The sequence below is a fragment of the Centroberyx affinis genome, unplaced genomic scaffold (assembly GCF_046629955.1).
Source record: "Centroberyx affinis isolate AG114_WGS23_722 - 3 ecotype Tasmania unplaced genomic scaffold, CSIRO-AGI_Caff_v1 ptg000159l_1, whole genome shotgun sequence".
Classification (NCBI taxonomy): Eukaryota; Metazoa; Chordata; class Actinopteri; order Beryciformes; family Berycidae; genus Centroberyx; species Centroberyx affinis.
In genome coordinates this window covers 1-17,500 of record NW_027278856.1, presented here as the reverse complement: position 1 = coordinate 17,500, position 17,500 = coordinate 1, and the positions used below count along the sequence as shown (strand labels likewise).

The following is a 17,500-nucleotide window of genomic DNA, read 5'->3' as shown; positions in this document are numbered from 1 at the left end:
AAAGAAAGAAAGAAAGAAAGAAAGAAAGAAAGAAAGAAAGAAAGAAAGAGAAATGTATGCAACAGCAACTCAGAGTTAAACTGAGAAAAGTTTGTAATGTGGAACAGAGCATGTTCACCCTCATATTATTATGTATGGATTCACACAGCATTCTTAAAAACCTACAGCCAAACTAGATCATCAACAACATCTGTATAAACATCCGCATAAAATCCACATTTCTTGCAATTACATCAAACAGGACAGTTTGGCAGGAAATAATCCTACCTCAAAGCTACTCCAGCTGAGTCTGTCAAATACATGATAAAAAAAAACACAAATAATGGACTGTATCCTTATCTGAAGAGAGAACATATCAGTCAGCATTAGTTTTTTACTGCAAACACACAAAAAACAAAATACTGGCACAGTTATGCTGCCCAAAAACACAAACAAATATGACTATGTACAGCTAGCTCATTAAGGATTTGGCTATAGCTTTCAATTGCTACCTCCACCAAGGAGGTTATGCTTTCACTCCTGTTGGTTTGTTTAGTCTGTCTAAAATGTAAGTGATAGAAAATATGTATTTCTGTGTAACAGTGTAACAGAGAATTGTTCAGTGGTGGCAGAGGTTCTAGTTAAAATAATAATCCACCACATTTTCACATAAATAAATGTCCATCATGCCACTCTCTATCGCCCACTGATATAAATAGTTATTCAACCTATACTCAGTTCATGAAAGCTTTTACATTTGCTGTTCATCCGGTGACAGGCAGGTATTTCCCAGGAAAAATGTTCTGGCACACAGAAAGTGTTAAGTACATGTTAAGTTTCCGGCAGCAGCAGCGTCGGTTTGTTTGGAATAAACCGAAGAAGAAGAACTGGGTAGTTAGCATGAGCAGCGATAGCCAGCATCTGTCGAAACCCAAACTTCATTAACAAAAAATGCAAAGAAAAAGACGTCACAGTATTGGCAACGTTGTTTGCCAAGTGGAAGTGCAGTGCAAAAACACCACAGCAACCATGCCAAAATAAAAAGGATCTTGCAGATTACTACTTCAAGTAAAACTATTTGTTGATCTACTTATTCAACACCTGAAACAGATTAAGGGCAAATGGTAACTTTACATCAAATGGATAATTGCATGAGCATGGACCCACGCTCCATCCCCACAGAATCAGAGCAAACCTCTGCACTGTGTACTGGTCACTTGTGTATGGGTAGAGGTTGAAATCACTACTATTATTACAGCTACTGCCCAGACAAGAAGACACTGTCATGGTAGCAATGCCTGGACCTTAACAGACCAGAAGCTGTTATGTGGTAGGCCTACGTGTTGAGAAGCCAAAACATATGATTTACAGGAAAATGTTTCAGACCGGACCAATGACCACATCTCTCAGCCCTCTGGGAGACACAGAGATGTGGAGGAGAGAGAAAGAGAGAGAACATATGAATAGATGAGGCACAGAGCAGCACAGAGAATCACAGAGAAGAAGAAGAAGAAGAAGAAGAAGAAGAAGAAGAAGAAGAAGAAGAAGAAGAAGAAGAAAGAAAAACAGTATAGAGGGGTGGTGGTGATAGAGGGGGCACTATTGAATGGACAGTAGAAGACGGCAGAAAAGCTATTAAATTCTAGCAGATACAGAGACAGCACAAAGAAGACATCAGTTATACGGGGTTGGGGGTGAGTGGGGGGGGTGTAGGTGTTGTTTTTCACATTTTTCCCCCTCTTCCCCTCAGAAAAAATAACAGATACTGTCAGGGAGAAGAAGCGACTTCTCAATTTTCCTCTCTCTTTTTTTTCCAGCCAGGCAGTAACAAGGGCAGCCTTGTGTTCTGTCACGGGGGCCTCGAGAGGAAGGACCCAAGGCTGAGTCTCAATGCTTTAACAAGGCCTCCTCACCCCGTCTCCTCGACTCGATCGCGCTCATTTCACAGAAGCTGACAAGGGGAAGTGAAATCCTGCATGTTGCTTACACCTCACCGGGCTTTTCAGAGATGAAAGAGAAGGTACAAGAGGGTAAATGAGAGTTAAGAGACATTTTGGACTAGGATGAGTCATCAACACACTCTTGCTGTGAAAAATACCGACCAAGTGAAATGTATCACTATGTGCCGCGGTATTAAGAGTGTGTTATTGGATAAAAAAAAAAGTGCTAATGGATAAAAATACTACCACAGCGTTGTCCTTAAGTGTCTAACTCATATTACATCAATGACTACTGCTCTTCTCTTGTCATTGGTGTGTGTGTGAGTGTGTGTGTGTGCATTTTGTGTGTGTGTCTGCCTGTGTGATGATGCAGGTGTAGACTAGCTGCCGCTGAGTTCAAAGGTCAGCAGATAAGCCCAGCAAACCTGACTCAGGCCAGTCTGGTCTCAGTTCACGATCACTAATCTGTTTGTTTGGTTGTGCATATGTGCTGCGGCAGATAGGATATGCGCATGCATGTGTGTAAGTAAGCACACACACACACGCACACGCACATGCACACACACCCACACACGCACGCTCACCATCCGCTGGAACAATGGAGAGTACTGTTCCATTGAGCAGAGCTGATGGAGGATAAGAGAGGCAGCAAGCAGCTCCAATGAGTGTTGGTAATCCATCATCATAAGACAGGGTGGGGGATGACACACGCGTGTGCGCACACACACACATACAGAGTAGGGCTGGAAGGGTTAGTGGAGCATGCTGTACGTTATTGTGTAAAAAGACCACACACAGTGCACACACATACTGCACACACACACACACACACACACACAACAGAGAATCACAAGACAGGATAGAACCACAGCATGTAATGTTGAGCAGTAGAACAACAGCAATACACAGACAGTTTTCAGATCTCAACAGATTTGAATCTACTGTTTTAAAATCTTGAAGAAAAAAAGTTAGCATTGGTCAAAAGTTTAAAAAGCACCAGAAATCTTCAACTGCTTCTCTGTCAAGGTGCTTCTGTGCTACAGTCCTGTCACTGTATCAGCTACACTTCAAACCTGTCCTCAACACTGGACAGTGGTGAAGACGTGCTGTTTGAAGTGCACATTGTTTGAAGTAAAGCAGACACAGCAATAGAGCAGTAGCAGTTTTCAAAGGCTTGTGCTTTAGAAGTAAAACCTTGAAAGAGAACCAGCTGAAGTTTGCATTTGTGGTGATCAACTGAAATTCAGGCCTTTTGCGACTTTTGACCAATTGCTAAATGCAAAAACATTAAACATATTTTTGATATCAGCTCCCTGCATTTGTAAACTGGAAGGTTTGCCTTATTTGCATAGCCTTCAGGGATCTGATGCATTAATACTTTATCACACAGCTTCCATTATTTTGGAATAATTTACAAATAGTGGCATCTTCCTTGAGGATATTTTCATGGATAGTAATGAGAACTAATGGATATAAGTGAGCTGAGCAAGATTTAGCTGCAACTAAAAAAAGGTAACCTTGATTATGTGCTTGAGTTTTTCATATGTGCTTGACAACTGCAACAGCAAATACCTTAAATAGCTTGGTAAACTGGTTAGGATCCCCAGCTACTGCAAGGCGACTGAAACAGATAAAGGTATGATTCAAAGTTGATTTCAAGGTTTACTGATTGCCAGATGTTTACTTTGATTAGCAGCTAGTAATGTCATGAAAGCTAAAAGGCTCAATGCAGCTGCTATCAAAATGCAGTTTCACTGGTCAACTGTAAATATGAATTGGCTCATGAAATAGAATTAACATTTCTTTTGAAACTGTAGCAATATAAAGTTCTGAAATTAACTGTTTTGAATACAATGACAGACCAACCCCAACTCTACTGCAATTGCATTGAAAATAATATGAAATTTCCAACTAATAATAAGAAACTTTACTTGCATTTATTTTAAATATCATCCACCCACAAACACACCTAACTGTAAAAGACGGTTGTGCAAAACACACGAGCAACCACAAAAACACAGACACAGACACACACACACACACACACACACACACACACAAACACACATGTACCGCAGTCATACACACAATCATATCAAGAAAATCAGACACACAGGATGAGGATGTCAAATGTCAAATTCACTCACAAAAAACAATTTCCCATCAAAAGGTCATATCAACACAAAATCAATTCTCAATAATCACACACCGTCACCGGTGTGAATTTGTAGCCTTGAAAACTCACTCGGGAAGGCCAAACACTTGGTAAAGAAAATAAACATTTCATCTCGAAAGATTAAGATATAATAAAAAAAACTCCCAGTATTGCACAATATAAAATAATATCAGGAGGAGTAAAGAGAAGTTGGTAGGGTAGAATAACTCTGGGGATGAGGGAGGAGGGTGAGTGAGTACATTCTGAAAAACACATACAGACAGTTCATAAATCATAAAGCATCAATTATTAAGTTTAGAGGCACAGAGAATAATCTTTCTGCAAATCCAGTCCCATGGGAAAGCAAGAGTATAATGTTTGAAGCCAAGAATGCTCTCTTTGGTGTAAAGTAAAAAAAAGCTGAATACAAACGGTGCATGCTCTATAAAGGTTGCGGCAAATTGTCAAACCCTCAATTAGTTTATTGTGGAATGGAGAATGCATTGCAATCTCCCATATGTGACCCCCGTGGTAACATGCACAAGAACAGACACTGAGGAAAAGCTCTTTTGGATCCATACATTAGGTTGATTATAAGAGCGTGTGCTCTCTGCATTCAATTCTCTATTTTAACCTAAAGTTTTTCTGGAATCAGAGCCTGGAGGTAGCGGGGGTGGAGAGAGAGAGAGAGAGAGAGAGAGAGAGAGAGAGAGAGAGAGAGAGAGAGAGAGAGAGAGAGAGAGAGAGAGAGAGAGAGAGAGAGAGAGAGAGAGAGAGAGAGAGAGAGAGAGAGAGAGGTTGGGGGGGGGGGGGGGGGGTACAGTGAGTCACCGCTGCCCAGTCTCGGCTGCTCATATTCGGGTGCAAACAAAGGCCCCTCCTCCTCATCCACCTCCATCCACCAGAATTAGCATTCCTGTGTGTGAAAGTGCTTTCAGAAGAAGTGAGGCAAACTGTGACACAGCGCATACCAGTCCCAATACCGGGAACTTGAATTCGATACCAGTACACAAACAGTAGTACTATGCTTCTACGTGTTTTTTCTATGTTGAATAAAAGCTTATTATGTAATGCAACAGCCTCATTTTTTAAACTATCATGTCATTTTTGCCATTAGATTCCCCAACTAAAAGAAACAACATTTGAACTTCTAAGTGTGAAAATTTTATGTATTTATTTTGCTTCTTCATTTTAACAGTAACTTAAATGTTTAGAACATGTTTGTGAAGAATTTTATAGAAAATGTTTATGTCAACAATACTTCACACAAAGAACTATTTCACAAAGAACTATTTTATCAAGTGCAAGTAAATTTTCTATGCATTTATGTAAGATGCAATTTAACATTTGTGTTGCTGTTTTTTTCTTGAGGATAAACACAGTACAGCTCTCTTGCCTCAAGTTAACATTGTGCACTATCAAGTGCTTCATCAGGTCCGAGGTGTTGCCGGACTTGGCCTTTATTTTCTTGTCACAAATGCCGCACCGCATGCTGTCGCTGTCAATTTCAGTAAAACGCAGCCAGACCTTGGAGCGTTCCTCCGACATTGTTTTTGTGACATTACTTACTTTGAGCAAACTGAGAGATGAAGGTGTAGTGACGCATGAACAAGTTTGTTTTTCCTGCCTGTGGCAAGCGGTTACGTAGCGAGCCAATCAGCAGTCACTTTGGGTTTTAGAACAGGTCCACTGATTGGATGAAACACAATCTAAGATTAACTATTAAAGTACCAAACTTTGGCACTGAATGTTTTAATTTCGGTAGTGAGTCGTACCGCAGTGATTCGGTCAGAGACAAAAAGCAGCGACCACCAGTGCCCAGCCCGGACAATGTCATCATCAACTATAGTGTCAATACTTCACAGTAGATTAGGATACTGTTCTTATTTCCCTTGCTGACAGGGACAAGAGGAGATGAAGGAGAGAAGAGTCGAGGGAAGGACCTGACTTTATTGTGTGTGCTGTAGCCTGTGCTGGTGCACTGCTAGCCAAGCAGTATCACATCCAAAAGGAAACGGACACAATAAAAGAAACCTACTGCACCGCTCTTGCCTCTGTTGAACTAGGTCTTTGGAGTGTGCAAAACATTAGGAAGACCTTCCTCATATCAAACTGCACCGTCTTTTGAGCAATCCATGTCTGAACAGTCTCAAAGCTCAAAAATCCTTTTTCATCTACATCTCTCTATCATGACTGAAGTGGATTTAATAGATGAAATCCATCTGGGATCATAGCTCTCATCTGCATTCACTGGTCGCAGTCTATTTCATGGCGAGAATAGGAAGTGCTGATATATTGTGCACTCATGTACAATGTAGATGGGAGAAACAAGGGAAGAAACTGAAGTGAGGTATGAGGCAAGATGGTTTTAGAATCAAAGTATATATACACCATCTAGTCTGATGTGGTGTTGAATGACTTGTTACAACTACTGACAATTACACTGTCTGTTATCGCTGCTGCTGGGAATACGCTAAATACAATAAGATGCTAGATGGCTAAGCTATAAAACAACATTAGGAGGAGTTGTCCAATACCTCGCCTACACACACAAACACACACTCTGTAAAAAGTTTGGAATAATCAACCTTTGGCCACTGCGGTATGCAGTATGATGAATAGCTACATAGTTAGCTATACTTCACAGTAAAGCAGATGTGTATGTGTGTGTGTGTGTGTGTGTGTGTGTGTGTGTGTGTGTGTGTGTGTGTGTGAGAGGAGCCGAGGGAGAGAGGAGAAGTAGGCCAGCATGAATATAAAATCACCCCTGCCAGGCAATGATGTGGGCTACAAGAGGAAAGGGAGCTGTGTGTGTGTGTGTGTGTGTGTGTCTGTGTGTGTGTGTTGCCAGAGAAAATGTGCAGATGAGGGTGTAGGGGACTAAAGCAAGGGTTTGTAAGAACACTAATTTATCAACTCTCTGGGATGTTGAGGGCACACACACAAGCGCACAAACACCAGGTGATTCAAACAAAGCAGCCTGCTATAATGTGATGATTGGTACGTTGTAGGGGTGCTAGACTGAGAAACACACACACTGTAACACACACAAACACACACACACACAGTAACAAGAAACAATGTGTTGATCCAAACCTTGTGCCATATCACGATTCCATTGTGTCTGCTTGTTGATGATACCCGCAAAAAACAGGCCGACACCCCCCTACACACACGCACACGTACACACACACATGCACACTTACACACACGCTTGCACACATCTGCTGGAAGAAATACAAAAGAGAGCCAGACACAATAGCATGAACCAGCCAGACACAATAGTGTGGAAGCATGGAGAGGATCAAAGGGAAAGACAAGAAGACTGTAGCCTTTTCATGAATATAGCAGAGATCCTGTCATAACATATACGTCCTATATAACTTCTAAGAGTTTCACAAACACATTGCAGCTACTGTACTACTCAGTTCTGGGACTCATTTCTGTCACTGGAGCTTTCCTTTCCCAAATCCCCTTTTGATATAAATAAAAAATAAAATCCTGAAAAAAGCTGAAAAAAGAAAAATTACATCCCTGCTTATCTCCTCTCCTAGTCACTCAACACTGCCGCTCCTTGCCTCAATAGGCTGAAGTTCCTTTGTCGTCTCCTCCTTTCCTTCTCTCCAACTCAACATCCACGCTCACAAAAGCATAGGTGGGTGAGGGGGGATCGAGCATATATGGGTAACAGCGAATTTGCCTTTTCCCGGGCTTTCATGCTCGAAAATTTAGAGATGAGCGGGAGGGGGGGGGGAAATGAGCGGAGAAAGGGAACAGGAGAGGAACGGCTCAGCAGACAGCTCCATTACCTCCTCACAATAGGGATCATCCACATTCATCCACCAGCCCCTTCACCCAGCCACCGAGACAGGGAGCGAGGGACGAGATTACACCGAGAGGTTAGAGAGATGGATCTGCTTAGAGGAGATAAAGAGTGGAGAGATGGAGGGAGGAGACGGGAGAAGCAACACACGGCGTCGTTAAAGAGAGGACGAGACATTTTCCCTTTTTTTACGCGTTCTCCCGCTCCCCAAAAAGGTGCCCTCATCCGAAATCTGACACGGCTTATCCTCGCATGAGGCTCGGTGTCCGGAAATAGCAGCTCACCAAGGATGAGGGGGAATTTGGAGAAGTGGAGCAGGATTGAGACGCTCTAAGACACGGAGAGGTGAACGGTTTAGCATTTCAGCTCATATTAGCGTGCCTGGACCCTTAACAACACACGCACAAATCAGGCCAGGGAGATTTTAACAGGAATCATCTTGAGTCGAGGAAGTATGTGTTATAATTTAAGCCCGGAAGAGTATTACTGAAATGATTACAGAATCTAGGAAGCATTATGGCTCTGAAGAAGATCATCACAGAGAAGTGCGCTAGTAAGAGGATTTCGTTTAAGGGGCAACTTGACATTTAGGTTTTTAATTGGTTATTTTTCTTTCCCCTGGATACTTGCCACACCGAAGGAAAGGTTTCTACATTTGGCTCCCATGCCTCATAGCTCAGGAGCTAGTCGCAGCCTTCACTTTCAATGACGAATGCTAACCACGCTAACAAACTATTTTAGGGGATTTAGGGATCCAGCAACGAAAGTAGAATCCTTCCGACAGTGTGACAAGTGTCTGATAAAGAAAAATAGCCAATTAAAACTCAAAACGTCGAGGTATCTCTTTAGCAGGATTCATACTTTGTACAAAGGTGTGAAAACTCTCCCGGGAAACTCAAGTCTGTCTCCTCTCTGTTCTGTGGGACTTCACTCCTTACTTTGCTCCTCTGTAGCCAGGAGCAGAGGAAAGGGAGGAGCAGTGATACACACAGCGTGATGAGGCTCCACAGGGGGGCCGGAACTCATCAAACCCCCGCAGAACAGCAGCCAGCCGGACCTACGCTACACTCAAGAAGAAAAGAGCAGCTGAAGGACAAACACACTCACAGACACACACACACTTTTCAATTTTCCCTCTTGAAACTCTCTTGAATCCTTCCCATCATCTGCCTCCCTTGGTTTCGCCATCTTCCTCTCTCTTTCACTCCCTCTCTCGCTCATCACTCTCTCTTTTTATACTCGTTTTTTACAACCGGCAGCACCATACAAAGGTGTCAATCTTCTCCTCGTCGTTGTCTCTGTTTCTATCTCTCTCTCTCTCTCTCTCTCTCTCACTCTGGGGTCAGCACAACCCAGCTGTGTGATAAATAGCAAAATCATTCATGACCTTGCAGTGGAAGCCACACCCTCTGTCCTCCACCTCTTTGTGTGTGTGTGTGTGTGTCAGAGTGCGTATGTGTGTGTGAGAGAGAGAGTGAAAGAGAAAGAGAGAGAGAGGGAGAGGGAGAAAAGCAAGCATGCAGGTGTGTATGAGTGTGTGCGTTCATGCAGTGAAAGTGGTAGGTCACCCCATGTAGAAACATTTCTGAGTTGTTTTGGTTCTTTGGGTCAGCAGCAGCCTGTTTTCGCAGTTAGCTAGCTTTGCTCACTGGCTGTAGCCCCGAGGCACAAACTGACAATTAGTTTCTCTGCAGCATTACAGCAGCTTAATCTTTCCCCAAAATAACCCCCAAAATGCACTCACAGAAGCCTGAGAAACACTTGACAAAGACAAACTAAATGTGCATCTTCTTTTAGACGGATTTTTTTGGTTGAAACTGTACATTTTAGGGTTTCTTCAGACACTTTGTTCTCTTTGCTGCAGCAGTAGCCTGAGGGCAATGTCTGCCCCTCCCCTTCATGAAGACAGCATACACCAGTAGTTCTACCATTCAAGCCTAAATCCAGTGCAACACCACCTAATATTGCCCTGTTACTGGCTGTATTTATGTTATTTCACAGATTTTGTTTTTCTTCCAAATTTCAAACGCACCCCTTAATACAAGGAATTGTAGTATGTGTCAGCTGAGCAGGTATTTTAACTACATGTAGCGTTTTATTATCAATAAATCATGACCACATTCATTTTGAGACATTAGTAGAATTACTGTAAACAAAAGAGACCATCGCTGAGAAGGGTCAGATTTCTCAGGAATTCTGCTTCATTGCTTTACAACACAAATGGACACTGCTTTATGGCACAAACCAGGAAGAGGGCACAAATGGAGCTAAAGCTTTCAGAGAGTTCAACACAATGGCAGATGGAGCAAGTGAAAAGCCGATTGAAAAATCACTTCCCACATTTTTATCATAATGCATGTGAAGCAACAAACAAGTAGCAACATCCTCTTTGCAACAGGAAATAACAGCATTTATGGGAAATGTCTTAATTAGCACGAACAATGCCATTGCCATAAGAAAAGAGGCAACCAATCGTCTCGACTATGGTCTAGGTCTAATTTGTTTACAGTAATAATACCAAGCTATTACAACCAATTTCACAATGATATATTGATGTTAAAAATGCTATACATAGCAACTTTAAATGTATATTGACATTGTAAATGCTTTGTTTGCATTTGTATTGTCTATAGACATTGAAGGAAAGTGGTACTTGTCTATATTTTGAGTTATGTTGTGATATGAAAGCTTGCTAATGGAAATGGGTTTTCAAGACACACTGGCTAGACCAACCATTATCTATTAGACTGGTTAAGTCTATTTAGTGGGTTAATTCTTCTGAGAATCACCTTCATGGAAGAAGCGGATGAAGTGGTTAGCATTTGCCCTGAGTGTACAGCTAGCAGGCAGAATGGGCAAACAGGCAAACAGGCAAAATGAGACTGAGGTTGGTATTGTCCAGTCCAACCACCTTGGGCAAATACTGCCTTACATGAAATGTTGTTCAATTGGTTGACCTATGCCTTTACAAATCTATGAGGCATGTCAGTGTTCCAATGTCACTGCATTTCAGTCAAAGGGTCAAGCAAAAAGAAAGAAAGAACCGTGTTGAACAAAAAACGCAGTAAACCCACCCATCTCCATCCTGATTTCCACTACCCTTCTCTCTTCCTTTTCCCTCTCAACCTTTCTCCACACATCTTCCTCTTTTTGCATCTTCTGCTCCCCATCATTCCTTTTCCTCTCCTTCAATGTACGTATTTATTTGTGTATGGTTGTGTCGTCTCTCATAGCAGAAACACAATACTTCAATGTGTGGATCTGCGTCTACGTGTGAATGTTTTTGTATCTGTATGCATGTTTGTGTGCGTCTGTGTCACTGTATCTGTATGTTTTTCTCAATATATGTAGATCTGAGTGAGTGTGTGCGTGTGGATTTTTGAGTCCCTGTATGTGTGTGTGTGTGTGTGTGTGTGTGTGTGTCAGACTCAGTGTGTTGTGCTGACTATGTGCTGTTGGCTGTGGACTCTCTATCCAGTGACCTTGGTGATTGTGGAGTGTGTGGACAGGAATAATGAGACGTTTGCTAAGAGAGACACAGTGGGACCACTAAAGGGCTCGGACGAGGGACACTCAACAATGCTGTCAAAACCAAAAGATATTGCATCTGACCTCAAGTTTTTATCAGATGAATGCAAGAAACCAAGAGGGAATATGAAGAGCAAAAAAGACACCAAAAAGGCAGAGAAAGACAGAGGCACCGATCATTTTCTATCCCAGACAAACTCATGGTTTTGATCCCAAAAAAGCATTACAACTAAATACAGCAATCTATAAATAAGTACAGCTGTTGCATAAGGAATGTGAGTCAAAAGGCAGAAGGTCTGACAGTACTGTTTGTAGGTACATTTGAAATATACCTCTCTATTCTTCAAACGCAAAGCAAATAAGTACAACACATACTGGTGGCTAAGGATGGATAGATAGATAGATAGATGGGTAGATAGATGGGTAGATAGATAGATAGATAGATCGATAGATAGATAGATAGATAGATAGATAGATAGACAGATATAGAAATTAAGAAGTGGGACACATCTCAACTGCACCTCTGTCACCAAACATCACAACATGTCAAATCAGTTCACCGCTGCCTGGGCTAAAAGAAGCTGACCAGTATCTGGAAAACTGGGGGAGGCTCAACACACAGAACCACCAGCGCAGAGAGTGGAAAGAAAGCACTGTCCTCTGAAGGGATGACACAACCAGCAAATGGTAAAATATCATCAAGTCCATGAGGTTCAGTCTGCACCTGCTATGGACTGATCCAGAGGTTTTAGGCTGTGGGTCACCGGTAAAGATGCTGCACTACGGCCCTTGCGTAAAGCACTTATCCTGTCCTGTATACTGTAGCCTAATTTATAACAACTACAGAAACCAGTCAGCAAAATCACCAAAGGTCCAGTGGTTAATATACATCCTCTATCCAAATTTCCAATATGCGTCTTATATATCTAGTTAATGTGTTCAGTGATGGTCTCATTAAATTCTAGCTGTACTTTCCTTACACTAATGTGTATCTGCTCCACAGTTTTTCAGTGTCAGAGCGTTGTTGTTAGAGCGTGGTATGGAGGTCTGCGAGCCACAAAAGCACTAGCACAGAATAGGAGAGAGAGAGACAGAGAAAGAGGGAGAGAGAGAGAGAGAGAGAGAGAGAGAGAGAGAGAAAGAGAGATGCTTTTGCTGAGGACTGTGACAGAAGTCCGGAAGTGAATGGCAACACCAGGTGGTCGAGGGACTTGAGGCAGGCAGTTCAATCAAAGAGCAGTGTTGCCTTGACAACTGTGATGCCTTGTTGATGATAATAGCTGAGCATCCCCCCCACCCCCTCCATACACACACACACATACACACACACAATGTACTGTACAGATGTGTTTGTGTGTCCATGAGCACGGGACTAGGTCACTATCAAAAATACTGTGCATTCGATGCATAACAATATAGGCACAGCCCTCATTAAAAACAATGACATGTCCTTCATCATTGGCTACAAAGGCAGAAGTATACTAATAAACTGATACAGGATGTACAGTGGCGTGCCTCCCCCTCATCTTTGCCCCTCCATCTGTTATATTGTGTGTTGCTGTATCAGCATCAGTAGATCTAGCCTCCTAATCTAAGCTATGTTAGATGATGTTTGATGTTTTTATTGTCTTCTCTTCCCTTTCCTACTAACGACTACACAATTCATCACTAGCCAAAGGCCAGCTTCACGTGTATAGAACAGGGAGTATATCTGATCCAGCCGACAAGCCATCTGTTCATCCAAGCCGCAGTGGGATCTGATCAATACAGCCACAGTGGACAGAGAGCCTTGCTGCTGTGGTCTCCCACATTGGTTGGAATAATAGTTCAGCTTTTGGGCCACAGTGGACTCATTGGGCCAGCAGCATGACCACTGAGGTTTCCTGCCTCCACACCACTTTGTTTTCAACTCTTTTAATTAAGGAGCTGGGCAGCAGAATTCCCTAACAGGCTTAGCTATTGGCAGCCTTGCAACCAGGACTGATTGTTCAATTCAGGATTGAGCAAGTAAAGCTTTGTATGGCCGAAACATACCGTTTCGATTTGAAACATTGTCTGGCCTTGCTGATGACCAATATTCACATACAAACATACAGTATGTGGCCCCTAAGCAGGCAGGTGTATATATGTAAAAAAAAAAAAAGAATAGGTAGTAAGTTTCAATCAGATTTATGTCTGGGCCTAAATGTAAAACTGAATGCTCCACTGAGCTTCCGCTGATCCGATGTGGACCAATCCAGAATCCTTTCCTCTTCCGCTGCATCAGCTGGTGATTTCTGAGCACATAGCCACTGCAGCATCCTACCACCTCATCCTCCTCCTCCTCCTCTCTCTCTCTCTCTCTCTTCTCCTCCCCCACCCTCCCTCAACCCCCTCTCCTCCTCCTCCTCTCCACCTGCTTTTAAATGCATGGCGCTGCCCAGCGAGGCCAGTCTATGCAGGCAGCATCACTCCTCTCAGCCCTTCCAGAGTGAAGGGGGAGGCCATGGAGCAGGATGGTTGGTTATCAGCCCGTGTAGTCAGGGGGGGTTTGTCGGGGGGGGGGGGGGGGGGGGGGGAATGAGCCAGCAAAGCCCCCTTTTTCACCATGTAGCACCAATAATCGATTGGAGACAAGAGTCGACCTGAATCTGGACTGCTCACGCGTCTCGCTGAGAGGAAAATGGTTTAGCCCAGCTGTAGGCTGTCCTGCTCCATGCATCCAGTGGGTAAATAGGCCACGGGCTACATAAACCCTGCAATAGACCACTTTGAAAAATAAATACATTGCATCAGTGTTATATATTATATCTGCACAGTTCTACTTCTTCATCAAAAAGGGAGTTATGATCAGAGGCCCCTTCTCATGGCAGATTTGAAATGTCATGCAATAGACGCCACAAACTGATGCATGAAGGATGAAAACAGCCTGGCATCATCCAGCAAATACGTCCTGTCCTCCTAACGCATTAGCCTACCAGACCTACATCTGCTGTGCATTTTCGCTCATCTGTTTCGTAACGGGAGACACCACTCATGTAAAAACCCCCAGCTGGATTAAATCCTCTGCTGTGTTGTGTAGGGTAGGCCCAGCATCGCCGATAGAGGCACCGACGGAGGGGCAAAGATGAGGGGGAGGCAGGCCACTGTACATCCGAGCCAAAATAAACAGGCGCACTTCAATGCCTCATTTAACCACAGCAATATAAGCCATTAACCTTCATTTCACAGCTACCTACATCACTCTTTAGCGCGCAGGAGGCTGGGCCCTACCTCCAACAATGGCTGTAGGCCTATATGCATAATTTTGAGCCATCTCATACACACACATATGGCGATGGATAGCATAATGCTAGTCGGCCTTTGTTCGTGTTGGATTTATTTTGTTTCAGCGCCCGGCAGCCATGCATACCTGCACAAATTTGTTTCTAACGAAAACGAAACATTTCTGTAATAGTCTCTGTGTGTGCGCAACATTGTAACCATTCGCTGTTTGTTATAACCTGCCTATACATCGATCCGGGGTAGTTATCGGGGTCAGGAGAATAGCCTGCATACTCTTACGCTATTTCCACTACAGCTTGACTGGAAATCTCTCTTCCCTTGATGGACAACAAACGGGTCATTTAGTCAACAATGGCTGGTGATTAGACTACCCTCCATGGTGGGGTCACATGCTTCATTCAGCTCCTCGAGCCTTTTACAATAATATAGCTTTATTAATTTCCCACCAAATAGTCATGCATGCTGCTTTTCTTCTCATCTGCGGAAAAGAAAAGCCTCACATCCATCCTCCGAACAAACAAATGACATCATCCTCTGAAAGCCACACAACCAGGGAGTGAAGCATCGTAAATAAAACATAGCGGGTTAGGGCGCAGTGATTCTACTCTGTTATATGGCTGCCTTTTCTGTGTTTTCTAACGCTGTGGTGGTCCTGCCTCGACTCACCAGGTTCAGCACCGTCTCCACGATGTCCCTGTTGCTAACCTCCCCGACCTGGATCAGGCCCACCAACACGGCGAATTTCATCTGGATATTCCTGATCGGGACGGCAGGGTTGATCACCCCGGCCGGGAGGACCATAGAGCCGGCTGCAGACACCTCCTTTCCCCGGTGGCGGCGGAGCCAGCGCCCGTGACGACCTGCGGCTGCGGCTGCACGGAGGAGCCCGGCGGGGGGGATGAGAGTCTCGGTCTGTATCCGTGAGCGAAGCCGAGCCCGGTGGTGCTGAAACCGGCTTCTCGCTCGACATTTCCTTGGAAACAGGGAGGAGAGGAGCGGTCGCCGCTGTCTCTCACACCTGCTCTACAAGCTCGAGCGTCTGCTGCCGCACAAAAACCATCCACTGCGCAGGAAAAATACGGAGCCGGCGATGCAAAAGGGGGGGAAATTATGTTTTAAAAATCCTCTGAATTCACCCTATCCTCCCGAAGATGTGTAGGGATTCATAGGGCTGGAAAATAGGATCGAATCTCGACGTTTGGCTGAATGGTAGCGTCTCTCGCTCTCTCTCTCTCTCTCTCTCTCCCTCTCTCTCTCTCTCTCTGGCAGGTTGCAGTCAGTGCGGTCGTCGTCGAGGAGAGAGCGCCATGTTGACGCCCCCTGTCTGCGGTAGCGCGCTCTAGCCACGCATGCGCACTTAGGGACTTTCTGGGGGGGTGCTGGAGCAGAATAACATGCAGCCATCCATGCATAGGTTCTTACCCATTATTTACGGTCTGTGATTCATACAGAGCACAACACCACCTAAACAACTGGCTGCATTTTTTGGTTGTTGTTTTAACAGTCGATGGGCCTGGAGGTGCAAATATAGACTAGTGGAGAAGATAAAAAGATAAAAACCAAGCACACACACAAACACTGGTGGATGTATTTTGGGTGCAGCGCTGGGGTAGTTGAAACAGAGTTCATGCAGTTTAGGGAGTCTGGCTTCCAGACAGAGGCTGTTTATATATTCACAGGCTAACTATCTGCCTGTCCCACTTCTCCCCGTCCCGAGTTTAAGTCTCACACCTTTCTGTTTCCTCACCAAGCATCCCAGAATGGCTTCTTTACACTCCTCTCCTCTTGTCCTCCTTTCTCACTTCTCTTCCTTTTCCTCCGCTTTCATCACTTCTCCTCTCCTGCAGTTATTTCCCCCTTTTGCATATGCCCTCTTCCCTCATTTTTCTTTTCTCAGAGCACAGAAAACCAGAAACACATGCACATGCTGCTCACATGTATGGACATACACAAACAGTCGTTGTACATTCAAAATATAGCTGTGTGATGCCGCAATTTCCCGCATGTTTGTCTGTGTCTGGAAGTGTTGCTTTCACATTTTTTGGGTCATGCACTCATTTTGAGTCTCGTTGAACATCAGCTCACAAGTCCAGCAGGCATCACACACACACACACACACACACACCTATCCCCTGGTGGTTTGCACAGACCATCGCTACTGGTGTCAGCCAAGTACAGTTCAGTACCTGTGTGCGTACATAAGCCTGTTTCACACTCCATGTGTTCCTCCAACAGGGCACATCTGCTGGGTAAGATTTCCATTAGTGAGACTGCTATAGAGGCCGATTCGTCACTCTGTACGTGTGTGTGTCTGTTTGTGTGTGTGTGTGTGTGTGTGTGTGTGTGTGTGTCTGTTTATGTGTGTGTGTGTGTGTGTGAGTGTGTGTGTGTGTATGCACGCCTGGCTGTCTGTGTGTATTTTCATATAGGCAGTGATGGCAGTCTCTTTGATGTGTCGCTCTTCATTTTTGTCATAGATGCTGACCGTTGTCAGGGGTGACAATGTGGGGGTGAGATCGAAGTGACATTTTCTGCCTCTGTGTGTGTGTGTGTGAGTTTTAGCATGCGTGTGTTTGTGTGTGTGTGTGACTTCATCAGGGAACCATCCGAGAATGTTACAGATGAGCAGAAGCCATCTCATTCTCCCTCAACCACATTTCCAGCCCAAAGGAACTCAAGGACAGACATACACTTTGTAAACTGCACACTCTCATACAATACATGTTACCCATGTCCCTCACACTCTAAGAGGCAATTTCTCAAACCAATGCATGCTCTCTTGCTGTCGGATGTACACACTCTTGGGCTCAC

At 44.0% G+C, this 17,500-nt stretch overlaps 1 protein-coding gene across 1 annotated transcript in view; it reads right to left on the bottom strand.

Annotated features, from left to right (window-relative positions):
- The window catches only part of nbeaa (neurobeachin a), a 96,417-nt gene extending 80,758 nt beyond the window's left edge, over positions 1 to 15,659 (bottom strand). The window contains 3 exon segments of the mRNA XM_071533111.1: positions 15,356 to 15,510; positions 15,513 to 15,587; positions 15,590 to 15,659. Of these exon segments, the coding sequence (XP_071389212.1) occupies positions 15,356 to 15,510; positions 15,513 to 15,587; positions 15,590 to 15,659 (300 nt within the window).
- Positions 15,660 to 17,500: the final 1,841 nt, after the last annotated feature.